At 48.1% G+C, this 25777-nt stretch overlaps 1 protein-coding gene across 1 annotated transcript in view; it reads left to right on the top strand.

Annotated features, from left to right (window-relative positions):
- The first annotated feature begins 1135 nt into the window (after window positions 1-1135).
- CELSR1 (cadherin EGF LAG seven-pass G-type receptor 1) overlaps window positions 1136-25777 on the top strand; it is a 158637-nt gene continuing 133995 nt past the window's right edge. Inside the window, exon 1 of the mRNA XM_090136304.1 lies at window positions 1136-4335. Coding sequence (XP_089992430.1) covers window positions 1167-4335 — 3169 coding nt within the window. The 5' untranslated portion in view covers window positions 1136-1166. The remainder of the gene's footprint in view (window positions 4336-25777) is intronic.

Genomic DNA, 25777 nt, shown 5'->3' with positions numbered 1-25777 from the left:
CTCCCGGCGGCGCGTCCCGCAGCGCTTCCCGCAGCCCCCGCCAGGGGACACTGCGCCCGCGGGGACGGGCGCTGCGAGCGGCGGCGGAAAGCGCTGAGCGCCGACGCACGGAGTATCGCCGCCGCGATATTGAAACGCGGGCTTTGGCTCCGCTACTCCCCGCAGACTGTAATAACTTTGCAGAGAGCGTGCAACGACTTGCAGCTGCCCCAAAGTTATTTCAAACTCAGCCGTCCTTCTGCCTACCCGCTGTTCTGCGCGGCCCGCAGCGGTCGGCGAGGTGCAGGGCGACGCCAGAGCGGCAGGACGCGCACAGCCTAACAGGATTGTAATTTTCCGTACTCCGAAAAGCGACATTCCTTTTTCCTACTTTTTTTTTTTTTTTTCAAGTTACATTCACTTTAATTTTTGTTACAGACAACAAATCCGAGACGACAGGTGACTGCGCACGGGTAAAGCCGCAGCGCTCCGTCGGAGCCGCGCTCCCACCTCCCGAAGCGGCTTCCCCAGACGGAGCCCGCCGCCCTCCCCGCGCCTCCGAGCGGCGGACGGACGGACGGACGGACAGAGGGAGGCAGAGCCCCGCGGGGCGCGCCCGGCCCGGCCCGGCCCCCACCGCCGCCACCGCCCGGGAGGGGCCGGGCGGGGCCGCCGGGAAACCCCGCCCCGGGCAGCGCCCGCCGCGCAGCGCGCAGCCCGCAACGAGCGGAGCGGGGCGGCACAACGGGACGGGACGGGACGCGGACGAGGCGGCTGCACCGCGTAGGGAGCGCTCCGCCCGTGTGCCGGCCCCGCCGGAGGGGACGCTGAGGAGGGGCTTCGGGATTTTTCTTTTTTTTTTCTTTTTTTCTTTTTTTCTTTTTTTCTTTTTTTTTTCTTTTTTCTGTGAGAAGTAGAGGAGCAGCAGGTTTATGCTAATCGCCCTCCCGGGAGCAGCGGCAGGAGGAGGAGGAGGAGGAGAGGAGCCATTTTGAACTCACTTCAAAGTTTAAGGTGGAAAAGTTGGAGCGCTCCCGCACGCTGCCCGCGGACGGGGCTCCCGCGGAGCGCGGGGCGCAGCGGGGCCGGGGCGGCGGCTGATGGCTGCGGGCGGGCGGGCGGCCCGGCGGGTGGATGGATTGTGCGGCAGCGCGCAGCCCGCGGTCGCTGCCTCCTGAGCCCCGGAGATGCCGCGGCTGTCCGCCGCCGCCTGCGTGTCCTGGGCCGCGCTGCTCTGCGCCCTGGCTCACGCGGGCGGCGCGGAGCCTCGGCCGCCCCGCGCCGCCCCGCTCCTCCACCTGCCCCCGGGGGCCGCGCCGCGCCGCGGAGCCGCCGAGCCGCCGGCGCTGCCGCCCGCAGGGCGCCTGAGGGCGGCGGGGGCCGCGCCGCGCCGCGCTCCGCTCGCGGAGCCCCGCGGGCCCCGGTGCGGAGGGCTGAGCCCGCGGCGCGCCCGGCGGCGGGCGGCCCCCGAGCCCCGCGGAGCCGACTGCGCTCTGGCGGACGGGGACGGGCGGAGGGCGGCGCGGCGGGCGCGGAGCCCCAACAGCCCTCCGCAGTTCCAGCTGCCCAGCTACCAGGTGTCCATCCCCGAGAACGAGCCGGCCGGCACGGCGGTGATCGCGCTGCGCGCGCAGGACCCCGACGAGGGGGAGGCGGGCCGGCTGGCGTACTCCATGGAAGCGCTCTTCGACGAGCGCTCCAACGACTACTTCTCCATCGACCCCCAGACGGGCAGCGTGGTCACCGCCCGCAGCCTCGACAGGGAGACGAAGGACACCCACGTGCTGAAGGTGACCGCCTCCGACCACGGCTCCCCGCGCCGCCGCTCGGCCACCACCTACCTGACGGTGACGGTCAGCGACACCAACGACCACGAGCCGGTGTTCGAGCAGCCCGAGTACCGGGAGAGCATCCGCGAGAACCTGGAGGTGGGCTACGAGGTGCTGACCATCCGCGCCACCGACGGCGACGCCCCGGCCAACGCCAACATGCTTTACCGCCTGCTGGAGCCGGGCGCTGGGGACGGGGTCTTCGAGATCGACCCACGCTCGGGGGTCGTGAGGACCCGCGCCCCGGTGGACCGCGAGGAGGTCTCCGAGTATCACCTGGTGGTGGAAGCCAACGACCAGGGCAAGGATCCTGGGCCACGCAGTGCCACGGCCATGGTGCACATCACCGTCGAGGACGAGAACGACAACTACCCTCAGTTCAGTGAGAAGCGCTACCTGGTGCAGGTGCAGGAAGACGCCCCGGTGAACAGCCAGATCCTGCAGGTGCAGGCCACGGATCGGGACCGGGGCAGCAATGCCCAGGTGCACTACAGCATCGTGAGTGGCAACCTGAAAGGTCAGTTCTACATCCACTCCTTCTCCGGTGCCATTGATCTGATCAACCCTCTCGATTATGAGACTATTCGGGAGTACACGCTCCGCATCAAAGCCCAGGATGGGGGCAGACCTCCCTTAATCAACTCCAGCGGCATGGTGTCGGTGCAGGTTGTGGATGTCAATGACAATGCCCCCATCTTCGTCAGCACTCCCTTTCAGGCCACGGTGCTGGAGAACGTTCCTCTGGGCTACTCAGTGCTGCACATCCAGGCTGTGGACGCTGACTCTGGGGAGAACGCGCGCCTGGAATACAAGCTTATTGAGATGACACCACCAGCTGGGGTTCCCCCTGCATCAGGGGACTCCGGGTTTCCCTTTCAAATCAACAACAGCACAGGGTGGATCACGGTGGCTGCAGAGCTGGACCGAGAAACTGTGGAGAACTATCACTTTGGAGTAGAGGCCAGGGACCACGGTGTGCCGGTGATGACCTCCTCAGCCAGCGTGTCCATCACTGTCCTGGATGTGAACGACAACAACCCCACCTTCACAGAGAAGGTCTATCACCTTCGGCTGAACGAGGATGCAGCTGTGGGCAGCAGTGTCCTCACCCTGACCGCTGTGGACAGGGACGTGAACAGTGTAGTGACCTACCAGATCACCAGCGGCAACACCAGGAACCGCTTTGCCATCACCAGCCAGAGTGGAGGGGGACTGATCACGCTGGCCTTGCCTCTGGATTACAAGCAGGAGAGGCAGTATGTGCTCACTGTCACTGCCTCTGATGGCACTCGCTTTGACACCGTCCAGGTCTTCATCAACGTCACAGATGCCAACACACACCGCCCAGTCTTCCAGAGCTCCCACTATACGGTGAGCGTCAGTGAGGACAAGCCCATTGGCACCTCTATTGTCACCATCAGTGCCACTGATGAAGATACAGGGGAGAATGCAAGAATCACTTACATTTTGGATGACAACATCCCTCAGTTCCGCATTGATCCGGACACCGGCACCATCACCACCCTGATGGAGCTGGACTATGAGGACCAGGCGTCCTACACATTGGCCATCACAGCCCATGACAACGGCATCCCACAGAAATCAGACACCACCTACGTGGAGATCCTCATCCTGGATGCCAATGACAATGCGCCCCGCTTCCTCCGTGACCGCTACCAGGGCTCAGTTTTTGAGGACGTGCCGCTCTCCACCAGCGTCCTGCAGCTTTCTGCCACTGACCGCGACTCAGGCCTCAATGGCCGCCTGCTCTACACATTCCAAGGTGGAGATGATGGAGATGGAGACTTCTATATCGAGCCCACTTCTGGAGTGATACGCACGCTGCGCAAGCTGGACCGGGAGAATGTGGCCGTCTACAGCCTGCGAGCCTTTGCTGTAGACAGGGGCAGCCCGCCCTTGAAGGCCTCTGTGGACATCCAGGTGACTGTGCTGGACATCAACGACAATCCCCCTGTCTTTGAGAAGGATGAGTTTGACATCTTTGTGGAGGAGAACAGCCCTGTGGGCTCTATCGTGGCCCGAATCAGCGCAGCTGACCCTGACGAGGGAACCAACGCGCAGATCATGTACCAGATAGTGGAGGGCAACATCCCTGAAGTCTTCCAGCTGGATTTGTTGAATGGGGACCTCACGGCCCTGATGGACCTGGATTACGAGAGCCGCACGGAGTACGTGATTGTGGTGCAGGCCACCTCGGCCCCACTGGTGAGCCGGGCGACTGTGCACATCCGCCTGTTGGATCAGAACGACAACCCACCTGTCCTGCAGGACTTCCAGATCCTCTTCAACAACTACGTAACCAACAAATCCAACAGCTTCCCCTCCGGTGTGATTGGCAAGATCCCTGCACACGACCCTGATGTGTCAGACAGCCTGGCCTACACCTTTGTGCAAGGCAATGAGTTAAACTTGCTCCTCTTGGACTCTGCCACTGGGGAACTCAAGCTCAGCCGAGACCTGGACAACAACCGGCCCCTGGAAGCCCTCATGAAAGTGTCGGTCTCAGGTAAGCAAGCATTGGAGGTGTGTGAAATGTGCAGTTCTTTTCGGGCTGATGGGGTGGCATGGGCAGAATAGCTGCTTGTAGCTTAGTGCAGCCTTCAGTTTCCAGAGGCAGCAGTTTATCTATGAAGTTCTTGGAAAGGAACAAAAATGGATCTGATCCACGTGCTGTGGATTGAAGTGATGCACTGAAGTTGTTTGGTAGATGTGGATCACGAGAGTAAATAAATGTGTGTGGGGGTATAGATTTCCTTTGTTTAGGTGGTGCTTTGGCTCAAGCTTTTCTGATGTGGTTGCATCAAGGCAATAAATGATCTAACCTGCAAAGATGTAGGGAATGTGCACGTACCTGTGATGCTTGGGGTTAAGCTTACTGTTGGTGGTATGTGATGGCTTTGCAGATCCATCCTCCCTAGCTCTTTTTTTCCTCTTTTGTTAAAAAATACTGGCCAAGTCACACTCAAAGCAGTACTGAGTGATCCTCTGCTGTGGGGGGGAGGAATGGGGAAGGACTGATGCTGTGACCGCCTTCCTTGGAGAGCTGGTGTGTGATGGGGAGGGCTCTGCCTCTTCTGTTGAGCAGACTGTCCCCTATTGTTCAGTATGTACTTTTATTTGAGTGTGTATACACTCTTGGGATAAGTGTTTTTTTTTCTGCTTGGTCAGTTGTTTATCATGGAATTACTTTTTATGCCTTTAATTGTGGCATCAATCATGCAATGAGTAATTTCCTCTGCAGGTGCCACTCTATAAAGTTTACTGTGGACCTGATCCCACACTTCTGTTGACTTTCGAAGGTTATAACCAGACACATTCCTCACTGCCTCTCTGTGCAACCCTGAAGCTAGTATTTGAATTTATTTATTTTTTTCCCCTTTTTTACATAAAATAGCTGAAAGTATGAGGCACATAGGACATGCTTTTTTCTTTTTTTGGGGGGGGGTAAAGGGGGGGGATTGTACTAAAAAATACCAAACTATGGCATAATCCTGGCAGTGCTCATTACTGTAAGTAGTCATTAAGTGCCGCGGGGCCTCAGGGGACTCTCTGTTGTGCTTGCAGGCTTGAGTTCCTTTTTGCTTCAGGAAAATGAAAGTGATATTAACTGCACTGATTGAATTTACTGCGGTGCGTCACCTGACAGGAGACTCCTATTGCAAAATGCTGGGGGGCAGCTCACGCAGTACGTTAGCTCATAAATGCCATTTCCACGTCCTGTGAGGACTTGTAGAAAAAACAGGCGATTGGCTTGTGGCCTTAAAGAAACATTTGGATTAGCGTGGTGGTGATTGCGTGGTCATTGTCTGTCTGAAGCAGTGGCTCTTTATCTATCAGCAGCTGATAAGAACTAACTTGGAGCAGAAAGCTTGGAGCAGCCGTTTGGTCAGACCAGATGGAGAGAAATAGCTCATAGGGACCATTGCTCAGTCTGAGGAAGTGTCAGGCAGGGAAACGAAGGACTGGACACATCTGTTAAGCAATGAGAGCTCAGCCCTTACTGCTTTGTATTCACAACTCTGCAGCTCTGCTGTGATGTTGATCAGAACTGTCTGCTGCATATCCTGGGATATTTAAATACAAGAGCTTCTTATGGGTAGGGGTTGGACATAATTTTGACAAGCGCTGAACTCCCTTTGGTGTTTGTTCTGAGCAGTTTGCTGTTTGGGAACTGGGAGGGCAGAGTTCTGCCGTTTGTGATTGTTTCCAGTAAACTTTCACCTGCTTGCTTTCCTGCTTATCTGATGTGGTCTCAAAACAAAAAAAAAAAACAAAAAAAAAAAAAAAGAAAAGAAAAAAGAAAAAAAAGACAGAAGAGCTCAGACAGAAGCCCTCCACCTGGTTATCTCCAAGTATTGCAAAATACCTGCAAATCATCTGCTAGGATAAGCTGCCAGTTAACTGAAAAATGTGTCTATGGAGCAGCCATTAACCTCTCAACCCAGACAGACACAAAGTCCTGCCCGGCTCACAGCTGCTGCTCCGGTCAGGGCAGAATGTGAGCTCTTTATGAACTTGGGGAATGTGATCTATATACGGGTCGGAAGTACTGTGCTGCTATAAAAACCTGGCTGCCACTCAGCACTGCCTTCTGCCATTGGGGTGAGCGTGTGGGGATGGGGAGCTGCTGAACTCTGTCACTGTGGGACTTTGAGACTTTGCTAAAACCTGTCTCCTTTTATTTGCATTGGGAATTGTTTGGAGAAGCGTGGGAATTCTGTCCTTCTGCACATTAACAAAACTCGGGGAATCATGAAGAGCGAGCAGACTGAGATAACTGGTTTCACAAAGCCTGAGAATGGCACGGCTCTTCACACTTTACCTAAAGAGAAGGAACACCCTCGGAGCTGCGTGGGGCTGCGGGCAGCCCGCAGGGGTCTGTGCATGCGGCTCTGCCCAGTGCTGTGGGACCTGCTTGGCCGTGCCCTGCAGCTGTCAGGAGGAGAGCAGAGAGGAACGTGGCTGGTGGGGCCCGTGGGCGGGCTGGCATTAGCATCTTGGAGCTGGAGAGCAGCTTTTGAAGTCAGACTCTTTTGAAGTCAATCTCTCTGGGTGCCCCTGCGCCGTGCCCACAGAGTGAGCAAACAGGCCCTGCTGCAGGAAGCTAAGCCAGGTGTGCTCCTGGGGTGCCCCAGGTGCTCACAGGGTTTGGCTGCAGTGTCTCATAGTGATGTGTCTCTCAGAGTCCCTCATTTTAGCTACTCTTTGCCCTGAAAGCTGGTACTTGTGCTGCAGGTGTGGGGTCACGTAGGAGGAAGCATTGTTCTTTTCCCTTACACCTTCTAGGCTTTCCTGTGGGAAGGCAGAGCTTGGCCCTGTGTCCTCATGCCCACTGTTTTAACAACTGGGGCCATGATGCAATCCTGCCCTTACTTTCCAGGAGTCCATTTTACTCTGGGCTCAGATAGGAGGTGTTAGTTGGCAGCCAGCCAAACATGAGCCAGCAGTGTACTCAGGTGGCCAAAAATGCCAACGGCATCCTGGCTTGTATCAGAAGTAGCGCAGCCAGCAGGAGCAGGGAGGTAATCATCCCTCTGTACTCAGCTCTGGTGAGGCTGCACCTCAACTACTGTGTTCAGTTTTGGGCCCTCACTGCACAAAAGACATGGGGGCCCTGGAGTGCGTCCAGAGAAGGGCAGTGGAGCTGTGAGGAGCACGGGTCTGATGGGGAGCAGCTGAGGGAACTGGGATGGGTCAGTCTGGAGAAGAGGAGGCTCAGGGGAGCCTTATTGCTCTCTACAACTGCCTGAAAGGAGGCTGTGGTGAGGTAAAGGTTGGCCTCTTCTCCCAGATAACAGCGATAGGGAGGGAGGAAATGGCCTCAAATTGCACCAGGGGAAGTTCAGGTTGGATATTAGGAACAATTTCTTCTCAGCAGGAGCGGTGAGGCACTGGCACAGGCTGCCCAGAGGGGTGTGGAGTCATTGCCCCGGAGGTGTCCTGGAAACGTTTGGATGTGTAGGGAGGATATCGTAGTGAGCATGGTGGGGGTGGGCTGATGGTTGGACTGGGTGAGCTCAGAGGTCTTTTCCAACCTCAATGATTCTTTGATTCTGTGAATCGGTCAGTCTGTGATTTCTTACTGTTGTTAAACATGTATTTTAAATGGATAGGATTATTTAAAATGATAGCTTTTTGTCCACAGTTTACAATAATGTCAAACTTATTCTGGATCATTTGGGATTTTTCTGGTTTAAAAAGAGATTGACAATTGCTCCAGCTTTAAGATGTTGTCATATGCAGTCCTTGTGTGCCCTGGAGGAAGGATGGGTGCTGGCCTCAGCTTTGCACAGGTGCTGCATGAGGTCACTTGTGTATGACATTGCAAACTGCCTGCACCTGTTGGGCCCAGAGTGTGTGCTACAAATGTAAAGTAATGCCATTTAACAGTCATTTTGGGAAGGCAGGGCTCTGGCTCTGTGCTTTGCTGTGGGCTGGTTTCCCTAGTGAGGGGTAGGCACGCTAAAGCGTTCTTTTACATTCCTTTGACTTTAAACCTCCACCGGCATTCAGTGACAGTATTGACTATCAGCAAATACAAATCGGGATAGAGCTTCTTCATGTTGCAGTAAACATTTGCTGTTTTTAACTTTAGCACTTGTTAAAGGATCTTTATTATTATTGTAATTTAAAAGCCATTACGCTAAAGCTCCTGAGTCTCCAGCTCCATGCTTCTCCATACAAATGGAAGAGACGACATTACACTTAGTTTAACCCTTGGGATAAACGCAAGGCCATGGCTGTGCCTAAGGTAGAGCACTGGGGAGTTGTGTGTGTGCACTGGGGGACAGGGGCATTCAAGTTCCCTCCTGCACCCCAAAACACCGCAGCCCCCTGGTATGGGCTGGGAGCATCATGGTGCAAACTGTCTTCCTGCCCCCGTGCTTAGGGGGCTGTGCCTTCACCACCTGTGGCATGTGGGGCTGCTGAGTCCATTTTGGGGGTGCAGTATGTAGAGGAGGAGATGCTTCTGGTGAGACTGCAGCAACAGCACTGCTTTCAGGTACTGGGGGGGAGGGATTGGCACCCAAACCTCTCTCTGCATTCTCCCCTTGCCACCGGGGAGGTAAATTCCTGCAGCCTTAAATAAGCCATACAATTACAGGATTATAGGAATGAAAGGATGCTCCTTCCTCCCTCCCCGTGCCTTCCCCATGGGTGAGGTGCAGGTTTGCTCCTGAGCCTATTTCCTGACAAAATGGGAATTTTGCTGTTCACTGCACTGGTGTTCTGTGTGCACGCCCAGCACGGGAGCAGCAGCAGGGAGGGAGCAGAAAGGGACCTCGTTGGGAACACAGGGTGTGAGACCTGGCCATCACTTTGTGTATTAAATGGGAAATAATGATTAGCAGCCTCTATGCTGTGCTTTGAACGCTTACCTTTGTTTTCGTAAATCAGTGACTGCTAAGTAGTGGCCATCCTTTTGAAGTGAGGAGAGCTCCCATGCTGCTGTTGCTACTGAAATCCCTCCTTATCTAAAATGCAGCTCAGTTACACAGAGACAGATGCCCTTCCAGCCCGCAGGTATGCGAGTTGCCCCCCTGCTCTGTGTAATCTGTTCCAGCTGATAAAAAGCTGCTGCTGCCTGTTGCTCTCGTATGTTTCCTTCCACTTCGTTCCTGGCTTTCACAGGAGTGGTGTATTTTTGTTTCTAAAGACGGGAAAACATCTATGGCTGCGAGAGCGAAAATATTTAATGGAAGGCTGACTGGCAAAATAACTTTTGACTGAGATAAAAGATATTTCCTGCAGGTAAACAAATAAAATAATGAGTTATGCAGTGACTTTAGTTGGAGAGATAAGAGATTTCTCTGCTAAAATAGTGATTTTCAGATATAAAAAAGTGTTTACTACAGCATACTTGAGGAACTAAACAAGATATTTTATCTCAGCAGAAAGTTATTTTGCACATCAACTTCTCTCAGAAAATGCTGCTGTGAAAGCAGTTATCACTATAAGTGTTTTTTTTCTCCCTGTCTGTGTGTGCTGTATGTGCCCAGTTTTGTTTCACAGTGTTTGCAAGGCCTCCCTACCCTAGCAGATCTCAGTGGCTGAGGCACAATCAGAAGGCACTTCTGAGCCTCATCCCATATCAATACGAGAGGTTGCAATCAGTTCCTGGAGAGAAAAACAAAACAAAAAAAACCTTATGCTACTAATTTCCTTATTTGTAAACTGTTGTACCCAGACCTATATGGAAAACATTCATGTCTAAGGATCAGTCTGAGAATTTGGCTTGTAGCAGTGTTTCAGCTATCCCTGAAAAGTGACGCAATATACATATATGTAAAGTAGGATAAAATACCTGTTTTCTCTAGGTAAGAAAGTGGCTGATGGAGTTACACTGAGGGATATGTGGGCATGGTGGGGGTTGGGCTGGTGGTTAGACTAAATGGTCTCTGTGGTGTATTCCAACCTTAGTGATTCTGTGATTCTAACCGGTGCCTGAGTCCAGCTGGAGACTGGCAGCTCAGTCTGAGGCCAGATGGATGTGAGGTGATCCAGCCAGAGCAGAAGGGACATCCCTGCACAGTGCCCAAAGGGTTTGGGGCAGCTTGAACTGCTCTGCTTGTTTGGTAATGCAGTATTAAATACTGGAAACCCAAGCATGTGTTTAGGTTTGTAATGTCTTCTGGAGAAGCTGTTGGGTTGCCTTGGTTGAGAAGTGGCTCAATGAGGGTTTGGGCTGGTTTTGCTCAGCAGACTGGTAGTTTTATGGAGTATTTTATTGCCTAAATGTGGATGCTGTTCCTGGTGTTTTGTGGGAAAGGGAGAGACCAGCACAGAGAAGGTGTAAGTAGAATGAGACTGAAGATGAGAAGGAGAATAATCTACTGGGATTCACTTGATAACAAGTCTCAAGAGACAGAAATTAAACTTAGCGAAATATGATGAAAGTATTTCCTGGAAAACTTTTTTTTCCCCCTATTTTCAAGTTATTTGCAAATGCAGAGATAGTTATAATAATTTTTCATTGACTTGGTGTTGTTTTTTATTTCTGGATTACTTTTTGAGCTTCAGGGTTTGTTCATGAATTGTATTCCCTTGCTGTGATTTCCTTCCCTCTTAGAAATCATCAAAGCACTTTCCTTCATGTTGTATGAATGACTTGTAGTTGCAGACTGGGAGGAATTCCCTTTTGCTCTCTTCTGGTCTCACTTTTTCTTTGCAGGTAAGGATTGTTTCAGGGCCAAGCTGTGGAGCCTGTGCAAACAGACATTGAATTGTTGTGAAGGGCAATGACAAAAGAACCTTTTGTTTAGAATAAAGGAGCAGTTTTCTAGGTTTGGATATTGGGATGACAGTAAACGTGCACTAGAACTAGTCATGGGGAAAGCAGGTGACGTGGAGCAGTGGCATTTTATACTTCATTATCTCCAACATCCCAAGCACTACCTGAGGAAGTAGTTGGCTGCTGATAATGTGTATAGTTTTACACTTGCTCTTTGAATGCTCTGTTCTCCTTCAGCATGTATTCTCAGAAACTTGAAATTCCCTTTCATAGCTGACTCTCACCTTTGAGCTGGATGGGTTTTCTCAGTGCTTACGTTCACAATGATGCATCAGACAAGCCACGACCAAGAAGAGTAATGCTGGATTTAGGGTGATGTTCAGTGAAGGCAAGTAGCACGTTCACCACCTGTCTGGACAAGGCTTTCTGCTGGGATTTGGATGAGAGCCCAAGCTTCCTCTTCTTTCCAATGCTCAGGCCAGAGCATGGCCCTAGGCAGCGCTGGAGACACTCCTTTTGTTCTCTGCCTCCTCCTTGGGCTGTGCTGCAGGTCTGCCCACACTCTGCAGCCACTGGGCTATCTCCAGTGTTTCGGCTGGTGGATGCTCAGGGTTCATGGGTCAGGGGCGCGTGATAGCAGGCAGCACCTAGGAGTGCGTTTGCAGTGCAGCCAGATTGTGAAGCATCTGCATGCATGGACATATCTGAACTCGCTTCCTTCTGGTTACTTGGGGTACAGGCAGCAGCAGCAGCACCATGGCGTGGCTTTGGTACAAGCAGAACAGTGTCATTGATCCCCTCAATTCCCACCTTCTGGACTGGACGCAAAAAACGTTGATGCTGAAACCTCTTCTAAGCCTACGTGCTACAAATACCTTTTCAATATTTAGAAGCATAGGCAACTCTAGATGTAACACTCATCCATAGAAGATGAGCAAGGGGAGAATCAAATGTCAGACACAATACACGATCCACACACACTCCATCCCCTTCTCCCCCACTTTTATAAGCCCTCAGGATTTTGAGAGCCAGTTGATGGGATCAGACTTGCGGCATTTGAGTGTTTGTGATAAGGTAATTTGTGCTTAACTCAGTATTGGCTAACTTACAGGATTTGGGCAACTCTCTTGGCTTCCTTTGGCACGTAGACTTGTATTTCCAAAAATATCTATGGAAAGACACCAGGAAATGTTGGAGGATTAAAAAAACTGAAGATATTCAGATCAGACCTAATGAGCCTCATTGGCAATTGTTCATGGTATAACCATTCTGCTCCAGTTTCTGGGGGAATGGCAATGTTTTTAGGCAGAATAGTACTAAAACTACTCTGACATCTACTTCAGCATTTAAGAAACAAGTATGCCAGTGCTGTCCTTTATGATTAATTAGCTTTTTTGTTTTCTGCTCCTTTTTTTAAGACCATTTTGCCAAAAGATTGCATAAAGTGAGTACAGAACAAGTTGACAGGGACTCAGTTCTTCAAAGCCTTGTTCGCAGTAGTTGTCCACTCAAAAGAAAGAATGTCTAAGAGCTGATTAAATTCAGTTTTGCCACTCTGTGTTCCTGTGACAAGTGACAGTTTTATTGTTTTTTTTTCCCCTGATGCAGATCTTTTTCCAGTGTTGAAAAACACTGAACTATTTATAGAGGTAACACAAGTTTCCAAGAGGGGCAGGATGTAATCTTCATGGAAAAATTGGAAATCCATCATTCAGTGATTTTGTGTTTGGTGAGGGTTTGTCTCACATAGTTGTTTATAAGGCATGGCTGCATACATTTAGGTTTAGATTCCATCGCAGCTTGTTGATTTTGTTGGATTGAAAGAGTGTAATGAAAGACAGAGTTTGATTTGTATGGTCAGATTTATGTCCCTTGGTACATCTCTAAGAGAAATAAGAGACCTTTGTGGGATTGGATGTGTAGGTTCCAGCCATGATCTGCCAATAGGCATGGGGGCTGCCAGATGGAGATGCACATCTCACCTCCAGTTAAAGAGTTACTCGGGCTAATTGCCTTGTTGTTAGATGGGAAGGCTCTGCGGGTGAACCCACCCTGTCTCTGTGTGCCAGAAAGGAAGGATTAGTTTTGTTTTGTAGTGATGATTGTACTTAGTTCTGTTGCAGCAAACTCTTTACAGGCTTAGCAGACTAGGAAAGAATGGAGGGAAGCTATAACTTGCAAGCTGGAAAATTTGCTCAGAGAAGCTGTAGATGCTCCATCCCTGGAGGCACTCAGGGCTGGGTTGGATGGGGTCCTGGGTAGCCTGAGCTGGTGGGTGGCAACAAGCCCCTGGCAGGGGTTGGGGCTGGGTGGGCTTTAAGGTTTCTTCCATCCTAAACCATTCTGTGATTCTATTAAATGCTTTGCCATGAGTAAAATTAGGATGTACTTTATATGTTTTCAGGCGTTTGGATTTATGAGGGAAAAGTATGCTTCTATGGGAATTTGGCATTCCACAAAAAAATAAAATTCTAAAATACTTCAAAAACATGGTCTTTTCACTTGAAGAAAGAAAAGAACATTAAACAGAAAAATAGAGTTTACTGAAGAGAAAGGAAGACTTTTGGACTTTGTTTCAACAAGCAGTTAATGCCACTAAGCTGCAACTGCCTTCATATTTATTCCACTATTTACACTTGCCAAGCACAAAAGAAGCAAATAAATGAAATGATAAACCTGTAATACACCTAAGGGGACCACATAATAAACATAGACATGTTATGCTTATCAAATACAAAGAAAAGTAATCTGTTTTCAATACCATTGCCAAACAGGTGATGGATGCTACATTCCTCAGATCTCCAGCACTTTTGGAAGTGACACATCTGGTCAAAATATTTCAACACTTTTTGAAGGAAGAAGAATGAGAGGCTGTTGTTGTAATAACATTCATCAGCAGTGCATCTCTTTCCTAGTGTGGAGCCTGTAGTTTCAGAGAGAAGCAAAACCATCTGGACCCTGAAAAAAGGGGTAAGACAGGGACTGCGCCATCAAATTTAATTTCACAGGCATGATGGCCAGTCATCATCATCTGTGCTGATAAATCCCAAAGGAGGGTTAAGTTTAGAAGTCTTCATAAGAACTAAGAGCCATGAAAGAACAAATGTAATCAAAATGATTCTTGGTAGCTGTGCCATGAGAGCATGTACCATGGCTTCAAAGAGCTGCTCTGTCTGTTGGGTTTGCTCTTTTATTTGTGGCGACTGCTCTAGTCCTGGCGCTGGACACCACTGACAAGAGCCTGGCTCTGCCCTCTTTGCGCTCTCCCTTCAGGTATTAATAGACATGGATGAGATCTCTCTGAGCCTATTCTACAGGCTGACCAGGCTGGGCCTTCTCCTCACCGGAGAAATGCTCTGGTATGTCCATGTCCCTGTTGTAGTGGGGGACCCAGAACTGGACACAGCACTCCATGTGGGGCCTTACCAGAGCTAAGCTCCAGATCAGACTCCTAGAACCTGTTCGGAACTGATATTAGCAACTCACTGAGTTTATCCGATTGAGTTCACAGCACAGAACTTCTGCATGAGGCCAGCCCCTCGCTATTTGCGTGCTTCCAGCATTCATTCTTCTGTGTCTGATTCTGAAGAAAGCCTTTTAACACCCTAGCTGTTTTTTTTTTCTATTTATCTGTCTGAATTTAGTTCAAATCATGTAAAAGTCGTCACATATTAACCAGAGCCTTGTTTGTTTTGGCAGTGTGCACTTGCCAACCTCTCTGCACTGCTGGCTGGGAAGAGATGTTTGGCACCTTCTACACCTCAGATCCAGTGGAGAACTTACCTATCTAACCACTACAGCCACAGTGCCTCGCATCGAGGTGTCTGCTCTCTGCTGCAGTATCCTTATTTAGGCAGTCAAGTGTCCTATGAAGTGGGAGCACTTGAAATGCCATCCCGCTGCAGCCCGGGCACTTCACTCAGCACACTGATCGGGACACTTAGCGAGGGCAGAGATGGGCTGGGCTCCAGCCCTTGATCTCAGAGCTCTTGCTGTGGTATGCATTAAAGAGGAACCGAATAAGATAGAGAGACAGTTGTGGGCCTCATATTTCCCATCTCTTGGGCAAGTGCCATAAACTTGAGGGCTGTGCTGACACCCACAGTGCACAGTAGAGGAGGTCTCCTGGCTCACTCTTTGCAGTTGAGCACCAGTGATGGCAACGTGGCTCTGACCTGAAGCTGCTAGGTTCTGTTTTGGCTGTCACAGAAGTGGGATCATCAGTTGTTCAGGTCATGTCAGGGCTGTGTCAGCTCCTGCTGTAGCTGGGGACGTGAGTCTTCCCACCTGGGAACTCAAAGCCGGGATAAACAAAAATGCTAGGGATTTTCTCCTATTGATCACAGCTGATTTGTTTGTCTTCTGGCTTTAGTTATTCCTAAGTGTATCTTAAAAATGCTTATTCTGACTTGCTGTTAGGCGGATCAGCCCCCGCTTAGAGTAACAGGTTGGTTATGGAAGTGTGTGTGGGATCAGACTCAAATTATGCCACAAAATATCCAGAGTTGGATGCATCTTTACCTCCTCTTAAAACCTCTTTCTCACTGTAGTTTGCTGCGATGATAGACGTGCTGGTAATTACCAGCATGTTCCTGCTTGTTGCTGGGATGCTGTGGCTTTTCCCTCGATGTGTTCGTGGACACTGAAGCTAGCTGACATTGCCATGACACACAGAGCAGAGGTCTCGTGGCAGTGATGACTCAGTGAAGCTAACCAATTGGTTTGCTCATTTTCTTTCCACATGGGGTGTATTTCTGATGTTGGCCTCTTTTTATCGACGCAGGATAATTTAGCAGTGTGTGCTCTACACAATGAGCTCTCCATCTGGCAGATAATTGCCTATGAGCTTAAATCCCATCTTAACTTCAGTTTCCTCAGATCATGAAACCTGCTGGTGCATTCTGGTTGGCTTAGCAGGCTGCTTGGGAAAGGATTTGCTGAGAGATGAAGTGGTGCAGGCAAATTTCTGTGGATTCTTGCGACGTTAGATGAGATGGGTTAACTTTTTTATGTAGTAAGTCACCTAACATAATTAGCTTTGTTAATTAATTAAATAATGTCTACCATTAAATAATTAATATTTTGATTTTGAGCGTTACATGTGAGGTGGTGGTGCCATGGAGGTTTTGCTTCCTGGCATGTGCAGCTGACTTCTTTAATCTTCAGCTCCCTTACAGCCCAGCTAACAGCAGTGCTGGGACTTGGTTCAGTTTTAAAAGGCTTCAAACTAGGAAATTCCTATTTACTACCAGCAACATTGATGGATATGACGGATTAATAGCAATAAAATCTGGTGAGAACTGAGAGATGAGAACATTTTTTTATATTACACGCAGTTAACTTGTTTTAGGTGAGTGAGCTTTATGAACTTTTCTACAGTTGCTTTTAAAATCCATCCTTGCCAAATGACTGGGAATTTCTGAAGCTGAGATGGCTGATTCACTCCTTGGCGCGAGAACGTGCATCACGCTGCTCTGGAACGAGGTGCTGAGATGATCAGATAAAATTGCCCAAACTCTTCAGAGCAGGGGGTGCAGTCTAGCATCAATCCTTTTGTTTTCTGTAGGAAATCTTCCAGAAGATGCAGTTTCACCTGCTTGGAGGCGGTGTGGGTGACTCCCTCCTTTCTGCTGTTGTCTTCCTTATCAGCCTTGAGATGTCACAAGATACTGTTGCTCTTTTCAAGGCCTAAAGGGAAATTAAGTGACAACTCTGATGGCTGGTTGGAAAGCTTTCCCCCAGGCCTGGTTATGGTGTATACTCAGACTAAAAACTGTCCCTTGGGTTAAACAACTTTACTCATACGCCATGTATCCCAAACTGATGGTATAGGATGATGTTTTGCTGGATTAGCACTGCATAAAGTTGTGATATTGGTGTTTTCAGGGATTTCAATGAAGTAATATGAATGTCTAGCTATAGGAAAAGACTAATTAAATTTTATCCTAGTGATGATACTGAGTGTTATAGAAGTCATTGTGAGATTTCTAAACTTGTTAAATTCATGATGTTGTTTTTAAACTGTGTTAGTCATATTGCATGATGTTGCCCAATACCCAGGAAGGTGTATTTGCTCATTCACCAAGCAGAGCTCCATCGAGGTCATTGCTTCCCTCCATGTGCTCAGCAGAGAGCTCAGCCTGATGATTTCAGTGCCACGTGTCTTGGCTTACCTTTCCAGTGCTTTTCCTTTCTGCAGTAATTTTCCATTTTATAGTAAGAGCACTGATTATTGAAAGCAAGGCTCTGACTTCTTTTACCAAACACGATCCATCCACGTTTTGCACTTGTGTGATCATGGAATCACAGAACGGATAGACTTGGAAGGAACCTTAAAGATAATCAAGTTCAAACCTCTTAGCTAGTTGCCACCCATCAGCTCAGGCTGTCCAGGGACTTGGCCTTGAACACCTCCAGAGATGGGATATCCACTTCCCTGGGCAGCTATGCCAGTGCCTCACTGCCCTCATAGGAAGGAATTCTTAGAGGTTGGTCCCATCATGCAGGTGGTTTTGCTGTGTAGCACCTGCTCTGTCCTTACGGAGTGGTGAGAGAAGCAGCAGGGCACCAGTGCTCAAGCAGGGCTGTTGCTGTTCTAGCAAATGGGATGCTGACCCATTAGTGCTTCAGGGTAATATTTCACTTGTAGAAAGCACAGTAGTTAATAATTCCACGCTAACAAACTGCCACTGCTTCTGTTCCTTGTTAGACATCTTAATTAATTTCTGTTCTCAGGCATTTTGAAGCATTTAATTTTCTTTTTGATAATTTATGAGTTGTGAAATCCATTGAAACATATTAGTCTTTGCGTAATGGCATTTTTCAACGCCTCTTGCATTTCCTTTGTGTGCTGCAGCTTGTTTAGAGGCAATGCTAATATATTAAAAAGTAATATATTGCTTCATGGCTATGTTATGGCTGTACCACACTGCCCTCCCCTTGGAGACACCACCCTCCTCCTGCTTAGGTGGTGGTCTGAGTGTTTCCTTCTTAGGCTTAAGTCCTGCCACATGCATTGCCTTCCTCTGAAGTCACAGTCCCATCAGAGACAAGGGGAGCACCTCCCAGACATAGATGTGGCTCCGGCAGCAAAGATCTGCCTTGTGAGCACATTCACTTTTATTTTTAAAACCATGAGAATTTGGGAAGGAGTGAGATTCCAGTTTGGTAGATGTGTTTAGATGTGTCTCCCTGGAGATTCTTTTCCCAGGAAAAGACTGCTGGTAGTCCCTTGTGGTCAGGCTGAATCTTCTTTTTTATGCTCTGCATTCAAATGAGGAAAGGGAGAATAACTGGAGATTGTCAAACATTGGCTTGGAAAATGACTCCATTTTCTGAAACTGTAGTTTTAGATAACATTTTTCTTATTCAACCTATGTGTTTGAGTTGGGGAAAGAAGCAACAGGACAGCTGAAAAATTCATTCATGTATGAGTTTTCCACTGCAGAGGTTAAGTGAAATGGTTTTATTAAAGAAAGTGAAGTAATACATGCTGCTTGTTGTACAAAGCACTGCTAATGTCTCATGTCTGCTGTTCTTTGAGTTCCCATTCAAGAAAAGTTAATGTGTACTGTAAAAAGGACCAGTTGGGGAACAGAGATTTTGTTTCACTTACAGTAGAGGATTGCATCTTCTGTTCCACAAAATGAAAGACAAGGAGGACTCTTGATCACTACCTGCCTCTCAGAATTACTTATGGAAAGCAAGGTTGGCAGTAGGGGAATTGAAAGGGAAAAAATTGTGAGTAAGCTGGGTGAATAAATTTGGGTGGGATGTTAGAAACCATTAGAGAAGCAGCATTCTGGAACAACCTCTCAGTGAAGAGATCCAAAGAAGTGTAGATGGGCTTAAAATGAAGCTTGATAAATTAATGACTGCTTGATAGCTTGTGAGTAATATTATATGTATACAACACGCTTCCTTGAGAAGCTTTCTTGAATAGAAAATTGAAGTTGGTGATGGGAAAATTCTTTTCCATTCTCTTTTTCTTGCAGAAATTAAACACACATTAACAAATTGCAAGTTCATTAGCCCTTTGAACTGCCTGGTTTTTGTGGGGGTTTTTGTGTGTTGACAAGGGCATTGCTGTCTAAACTTGGTATCAAAAGGAGATAAAGAATCTACAAGGCAGCATGATTCAGGAGGTAAATTATTGGGTCTGCAGGTTGCTCACAAGTGTAATGGGCTGCAAGTTGCAGCAGATCTGAGCCAATCTTGCTTCTGGTTCCTTCACTCCTACCCTTCCTAGCAGCTGTGTGACCTTGTGCTAAGCTCTTTCCATGTACCAAGTTACTAAAATGCTGATTTACTGAAAGGCTTAGCATAAAGAAACAGCTCAGTGCATCAGACGAGTATCAGAGAGGGTGCAGGGGAAGATGAAAGTTGATAAAAAGCCAAATTACCCATAAAAACAAGAAAAAAGAACAAAAGCTTTCTGACTGTGCAAAGAAACAGTTCAGTATAGCATCAGATGAATACCTGTGCAATGCAGGAGATGGGACAGTGCTAGCCAGCCCTTGGATTATTTTATGGCTGCTGTGCATTCACAACCAAAGTCTATAGTAAAAAGTCTTTTTTATTGCTTGTTTGAGTGTTTTCTTTGTTTGTTTTTGGTTTTGAGTAGGATTTTTATTAATTTATGCTGGAACAGTTCAGCACACGTGCTGACGGGTGCCAGGGAAGGTATGAAGAAAGAGGCAGTAATAACGTGGCTTGGGCTCTACCCTTGGGCCTTTGGGACTCTCTGCTGCTTGTTAGAGGAGACTGTGTGTGTTTGACCATGCTACTGTTTTATCGCTCCTGGAAGGTAGGAAATCCCTGGAAAGTCCTTTCAGCATATGGAAATGGTATGCTGTCCCTCCCTGCAGTGCAGTGGTCAGCACCCAGCCCATGTAGGTAAGTATGTCAGCACAGTTCTTCTATGGGTACAGAACTCCTGGGTTTCATTTGTATGGAGTTCTGCCATCCCTACAGCTTGAACCTACTACAGATTTTGTGATACGAAATGCATTTTTATTGCTTACGTCTGAACCACAGGAGATTCAGTGAGCATCTTTAGAAGCGCACACCTTGGAAGCACACAGAATATGAGAAAATATTGTTATAAATGAACATCAAAATAAACAGCTGGATAAATTTAGCTCTTTATTCCACATAAATTAGTGCCTTTCAAGGTTTGTTGATTTAGAATTTTGTTGTTAACTAATTTAAAAATGTAAGAGATTCTATGGTAATAAGAATTTTGCATTTGGAAAATGAATGGGTTTGTGTGCTCTGGCTCAGTCTTTTGCATTATCTAGGCACTACTGTAACTGATAAGTGCATGCTGATAACCCTGTTAATATTTCAAGGACTCTTTGCAACTGTAGGGAAGCAGTAGGTAACTATCACATTCCTTTGCACTGCAGGACAGGTTTCTTATTTGCTATCTTAATGACATTATATGCATGCAGCTCTTTTCAAGCCACGCTCACCTTGTCTCACGGCAGCTCCTTGGCACGCAGCCTTGTGAACTCTTTAAGATGCTTCTTACTCACAGTGCTGGGCTCGCTGCCTGCCGTGGTGTGGCTGGGATTTGGATTGCAAATTCCTGATCTGAACAAAGAGGGGGAATATAAAAGGCTGGTCGCTGGCCTCTCTCACACTTTAGGAAACCTTTCAGGCTTCAGAGGATTCTACTCATAATTCTGGCTACACTTCAAAAAAGAGAAGTTTCTATCTTTGCACAGACCGGTGCAGCTCCACCAGCAGGCTTCTTGCTAAAAACAGGAACGAGGAGGCCACGGGGAGGTGATGGGTGTTTTAGCCATCATCTTATGCAAAGCTACCTTGAGCCATATCCACACATATTCCCATTTCCTCCCTACTTTGTTTCCCAGAACCACAGGGCTGGAAATGGGTGTTTTTAGGGAAATGGTGAAATAGAACAGGACAGAGACAGAGCCATGGCCATGTCCAGGTGTGGCATGAGCTGGAGCAGCCCTGCAGGAGCAATGTATATCGCTGGGGCTGCCTCACGGCCTGTGCCAGCTTGTGTTGAGTCAAACTGAAGGGGTGACTCATCAGAACCAGGCTGTATTAATTGTTTTGTATGGGAAACATGTTGGGAAATGGCCTGTCGCTGTCATGAAATTATCTTGCTTTGGTTTGCTGTGCTTCAGAGGTGAGAGAGAAGACGCTCACAGTCCATTTCAGCCACACTCAGGTTAAAAGGTGGTTGTGTTGGCTAATAATTCCTGAGGGGCTCCAGGTGGGGAAATCCATGTTTCTGCAAGGCAGCCACCAAGAGCTCCCTTTGCACCTCCCCCATCATCAAGGGTGACAGAAAAGCTTGAATTGTTTGTTTGTTTTCAAACATGTACAGAGGACTTTGCACAATAGGTAGCACCAGGTTAAGCCTTCCATAATTATTAATCATTTTGGTTTAGAAAGTGTGGCAATTGTTTAACCCTAGACAGGCTTGTGTAGCACAAAGAGGAAAGCTGCTTTCATGTCTACTGAGCTGTGTTTTGCTTTGAAACCACCTATCTTCTCTGCCCTCCCTGTGTTAAGGACATTCACCACACACAGATCTCCCCCTCTCCTGCTGCATGCAGCCACAAGTCTTCATCCTGGTGGACATGCAGGAACCAGGGGGAGGTAAAGCACAGGCACTAGGATTATCCTGTCCTGCACCCTAGGGATTTATCAGATAAAGAAAATCCAGACGCAGATGCTCTTTCTCCAGCATGGGAAGAGGTAAGAGGTAAATTGAAAGGCAGACCCAGCTGAGAGGCCCATGCTGGATCTGCAGCTGAGAGATGTTGTGGAGTCAGGTAGCCCCTGCAGGATCAGCCCCATGTTTCTGTATGCCCCCGAGCTCCTGTCACTGCACCCCTGGGTTGCCAGGAGCAAAGAGCAGGCTCATCATCCACATAGAGTGTTTTCTTGAATATAGCATACCCAAAACCTTGGAAAAGCCAGTGCTCCACGGAGGGGTTTTTGGGTGTATCCTGCTTTTTGAATGAGCTGCAATTTCTGTGCGTTACAACACACTCTTTTTGGATGTGTTTATTAGTCAGAAAGGAAACTTCCTTCTCTTCCAGGAGAAGTGAGTCTGGCAGAGAGGCAGGGAATCAGCAGCAGAGGATGCGAGAGACAGAGGGCTGCAGGGATACGGGGTTCAGCTGGCCCTTCTTTCTGATTCAGTGCCACGTGGAGGTAATTAAGGCATACCCTTCAGTTAGTGAAAGTGACCATTTCATTGATGTGTGAGATTCGCAAGCCCACTTGCAGAACAGATAGCAGAAAATCGTCTGGATGGTTTTAACCACTGTTTTGCATGTTTAAGTAATACAAATTTAGAAAAGACCTGCCCTGCTGATGTTTACAGAAGCTCATGAAGCGAGGCAGTGATGCTTGCTGCCCTGGAGGCCAAGTGGCAGGGCCTGGCTGGGCCTGCATGGATCCCTCAATGATCCATCCCCAGGGAGCAAGGCAGCCTGGCAGGACACGACAACTCTGGCCAAAACCACGTGTGCCAATGCTGACAGTGCTGCAGGTCATCACACACTGGGCCTACGTCCTGACGCCGCCTTATCCGCTACCACAGGCATCACTGCTAAATTATATGAGACCAGAGAGATGTCTGAGCTAATGCCCCCGCTGTAGCTCTGCCTAGAAACAAATATGAGGCAGACAGGATGAGAAGCAGGACAAGTACAGGCTGGTTCTCCCTACCTCATGCTGTCCCAGCTGCTAGCAGGCAGATGGGGCTCCACAGCCTCTCTCCATAGCTTTCTCATCTCTGAATGTTTTTAATCCCTCTCTGAGACTTCCACTTTCCAATGCCTGATTGCAGTCCCCACTGTTCAGACACGCACACTTGCAGCAAGTGTTTTGTTTTGGTGAAAACAGGATGCCTGCTAATTTCACTGGATGATGTTGTAATGCTGAGGAACAGGAATTAATTGTTCTTAATTTCTCTTCTAGTGATTTTCTGTTTCCTTGTTATACTGTCATATGCCCTCCCTTAGCCGTCTGTCTGTCCATCCTGACAGGAGTGCTCCTGGTCTTGGACCCTTCTGTAAAGACAGCTTCTGCAGATGTGCCTGACTTGTCCAGGAGGGTGCAAATGAAAGCATCCTGCTCTAAATTAGTGTATTTGTTACCAAACCATATCCAGGAAAGGTGCAACTTACTGTCTGCATAGTTCTCAGGTGCTTTGAGCTTAACTTTTTTGTGAAATGTTTATTGTGTTTGTGTTGTTCTTTAAAAATCCTTTGCAAAACTTGCAGAGCATGAGGTGAAGAAGCAGCCCACCCCTGCTCTGGGCCTGAGCTGCTGGCTGCTAAGCATCAGCGTGCCCTGTCTCATTTTTGTTACTCTTTTTGCTCATCTCTCTAAATGGGGTGTTTTGGATACAGATAATACCCATTTCAGTATACAAATATAGCTATATTGACTCCCCTCCCATGTGAGAGCAGAGTTTAGTCATATATTTCAGAGAAGAATAAAGAACCAGATGCAGCAAATGTATTTTTATGCTTCTATATGTATTTGTTGGCAGCTGACTAGCTGGTGGGCTGCCAGCATGAGCGCAGGAGAGCTGCTACTCACGAGGTTTGCTCTCCTACTGCTGCAGGTGATGTAGGGCAGCCAGGACCCGTGCTGGATTTCTTGTCCAATTGCAGATGTTTGCCAAACTTCTGGTTTTGTCCCCATTTGGCTCTATCCTCTAGGAATTTCTGGTTACAGAGAGAAGGATAAACCAGCACGTGTATATCCTACCTGTGGAGCCAAGTGGCCGTGCTATGAGCAGGGAGCATTGACTCCAGCTAAACATTTCACCCCTTTGTCAGGTTGTTTGTGAGTCTGTAAGTATGGATACTTCTGCTATTATAATCACATTAATTGTGAGTGCATCTGAATCCAATTTTGATGCTATTTGGATTGAAACTTTACGTGCTCAGTTGGATTGCCTTTGAATCACTAAGGAAAATCCCTGTATTTTCCTCTAACCATTAATGCTATATTCTCGGTTGGGACATGGCTTTGAGGTGTGACAGGTATGGCTGCCTGATCTCTTAGACCCCTTGTGAGCCTTTTGTGATGGAAAGGTAGGGGTTGGGTGTACATGGTGGGGTTTTTTACAGTGTCAGAACGTGCTGAATTTCTTTACAAAGCTGAGATCCATTCAGAAATGGAGATTTTTGGTGGCTTTAGAAACAAGACAAAGCAAATCAGCAAGGTAAACGGGGGAGATATTATCTAGATGGAGTAAGGAGCTTTGGGAGCCCAATGGTGGTGTGGGAGAGGCTTTGCACAGAGGCCCTGCCACCTGCCTGCTAGAGAACACATCGTCCCAGAATGGCAGCTCAGAGCTTTTCTCCAGGCGAACAACCTTGGACAGATTTTGTTTTCAGGTGTTGAGTTTGAATGCATCTTTAAAAAAAGGCAGAAAGTGAAAACAAGAAAATCTGCAGCAACATCGTTGAGAGGCCATCGAAAGGAAGGTATTTGTTGTTTCTGTTGTGCTTCTGTTTGTAGAGCTGGAGTCTTGGTCTTCATCCCATTTTGGATTATAAATCATTGTGGTAAAAAAAAAAAAAAAAGACCTCAAACAGTAACTCTGCATTTCTTTAACACTAGTATGATGGATTATTTGCTTTAGATAATTTTCTTAAAGTGTTCCATGTAAGTTTTCAACTTGTCTTTTTAGTAGTTGAAACTTAACTGGGATCTTACTGGTGGTGTCTCGGTCACAGATGGTTGAGCAGGGAATTATTAACCCAGCATAAGAGCTAACATGAGGATTACTGGAAAGTTCCTGCCTGTGTCAGCTTTAAGTGAACTGCGTTACTGCAAAAGCTGCGGAGAGTTCAAATTGCTTGAGATCGTGCCAAAGGACTGTCAGTGGTCTTTTGTTAGACACTGACCACCTCAGACAGGGCTCACAAAGAGTCTCTTTTCTCTGAGCTGAGCAGCAGTAGCTCTGTGCTCCGCCGCAGCTTAGCTACCTTCCCACAGATCGGCATCTGGGGTATTAAAACCCACTATCGATGTCTCTCCAAAAGCATGATCTCCCACAAAGATGCTATTTCCAAACACTTTGTCTGCTTCTGCTGAACCCTCTGGTAAATTACCCCCTGATTTTAAGACAAAAGATACATGTGCAACTTTTGGTGATCTTTGGGAGCATGGTAGCTGGTAGTGAGCTGCTGGTGTGACCCAGAAATAATTGGGAGCCTTTTGTGGCTTAAACAGCCTTTTCATTACAACACCAACTGCTCAGTATGTAGGAAGCTCGCACATAGGAAGCCCTGAGAACAGATGAGTGGAGGTTACGTTCTCTGAAGGATAGGGAACAGGGTTGAGCAGGCTGGTCTCTGCTGCACCGGAGAGGTTGGTGATGGCAGCATCACAGTCCCACAGGTGCCACTTGCCCAGGGACCCCACTTGGCACCTCCTGCAAGCATGGGAGATCAAGCTTTTGTAATACTTCTTTTCTCTGCGGGTCTGGTGCTACTCTTCTCTTAACTGATGCACAAGTTGCAGGGCACGTGGCCCTGAAGCTCCCTTGGCTTCCTCTTCCCTGGAGGCAGGAAACCAGCAGCAGTGTGACTTGAGGTGACCATCTTTCACAGAAGCTTACTGCAACACTGCAGACCTCCTACTAAAAATCCATTTTTTCTGAACCATAAAACCCAGTTTTGTTCATGTTCTGGTGGCTGACCCC

Source organism: Phasianus colchicus, chromosome 1, assembly GCF_987193195.1.
Source record: "Phasianus colchicus chromosome 1, bPhaCol1.hap1.1, whole genome shotgun sequence".
NCBI lineage: Eukaryota > Metazoa > Chordata > Aves > Galliformes > Phasianidae > Phasianus > Phasianus colchicus.
This window is presented reverse-complemented; position numbering and strand designations above follow the sequence as displayed.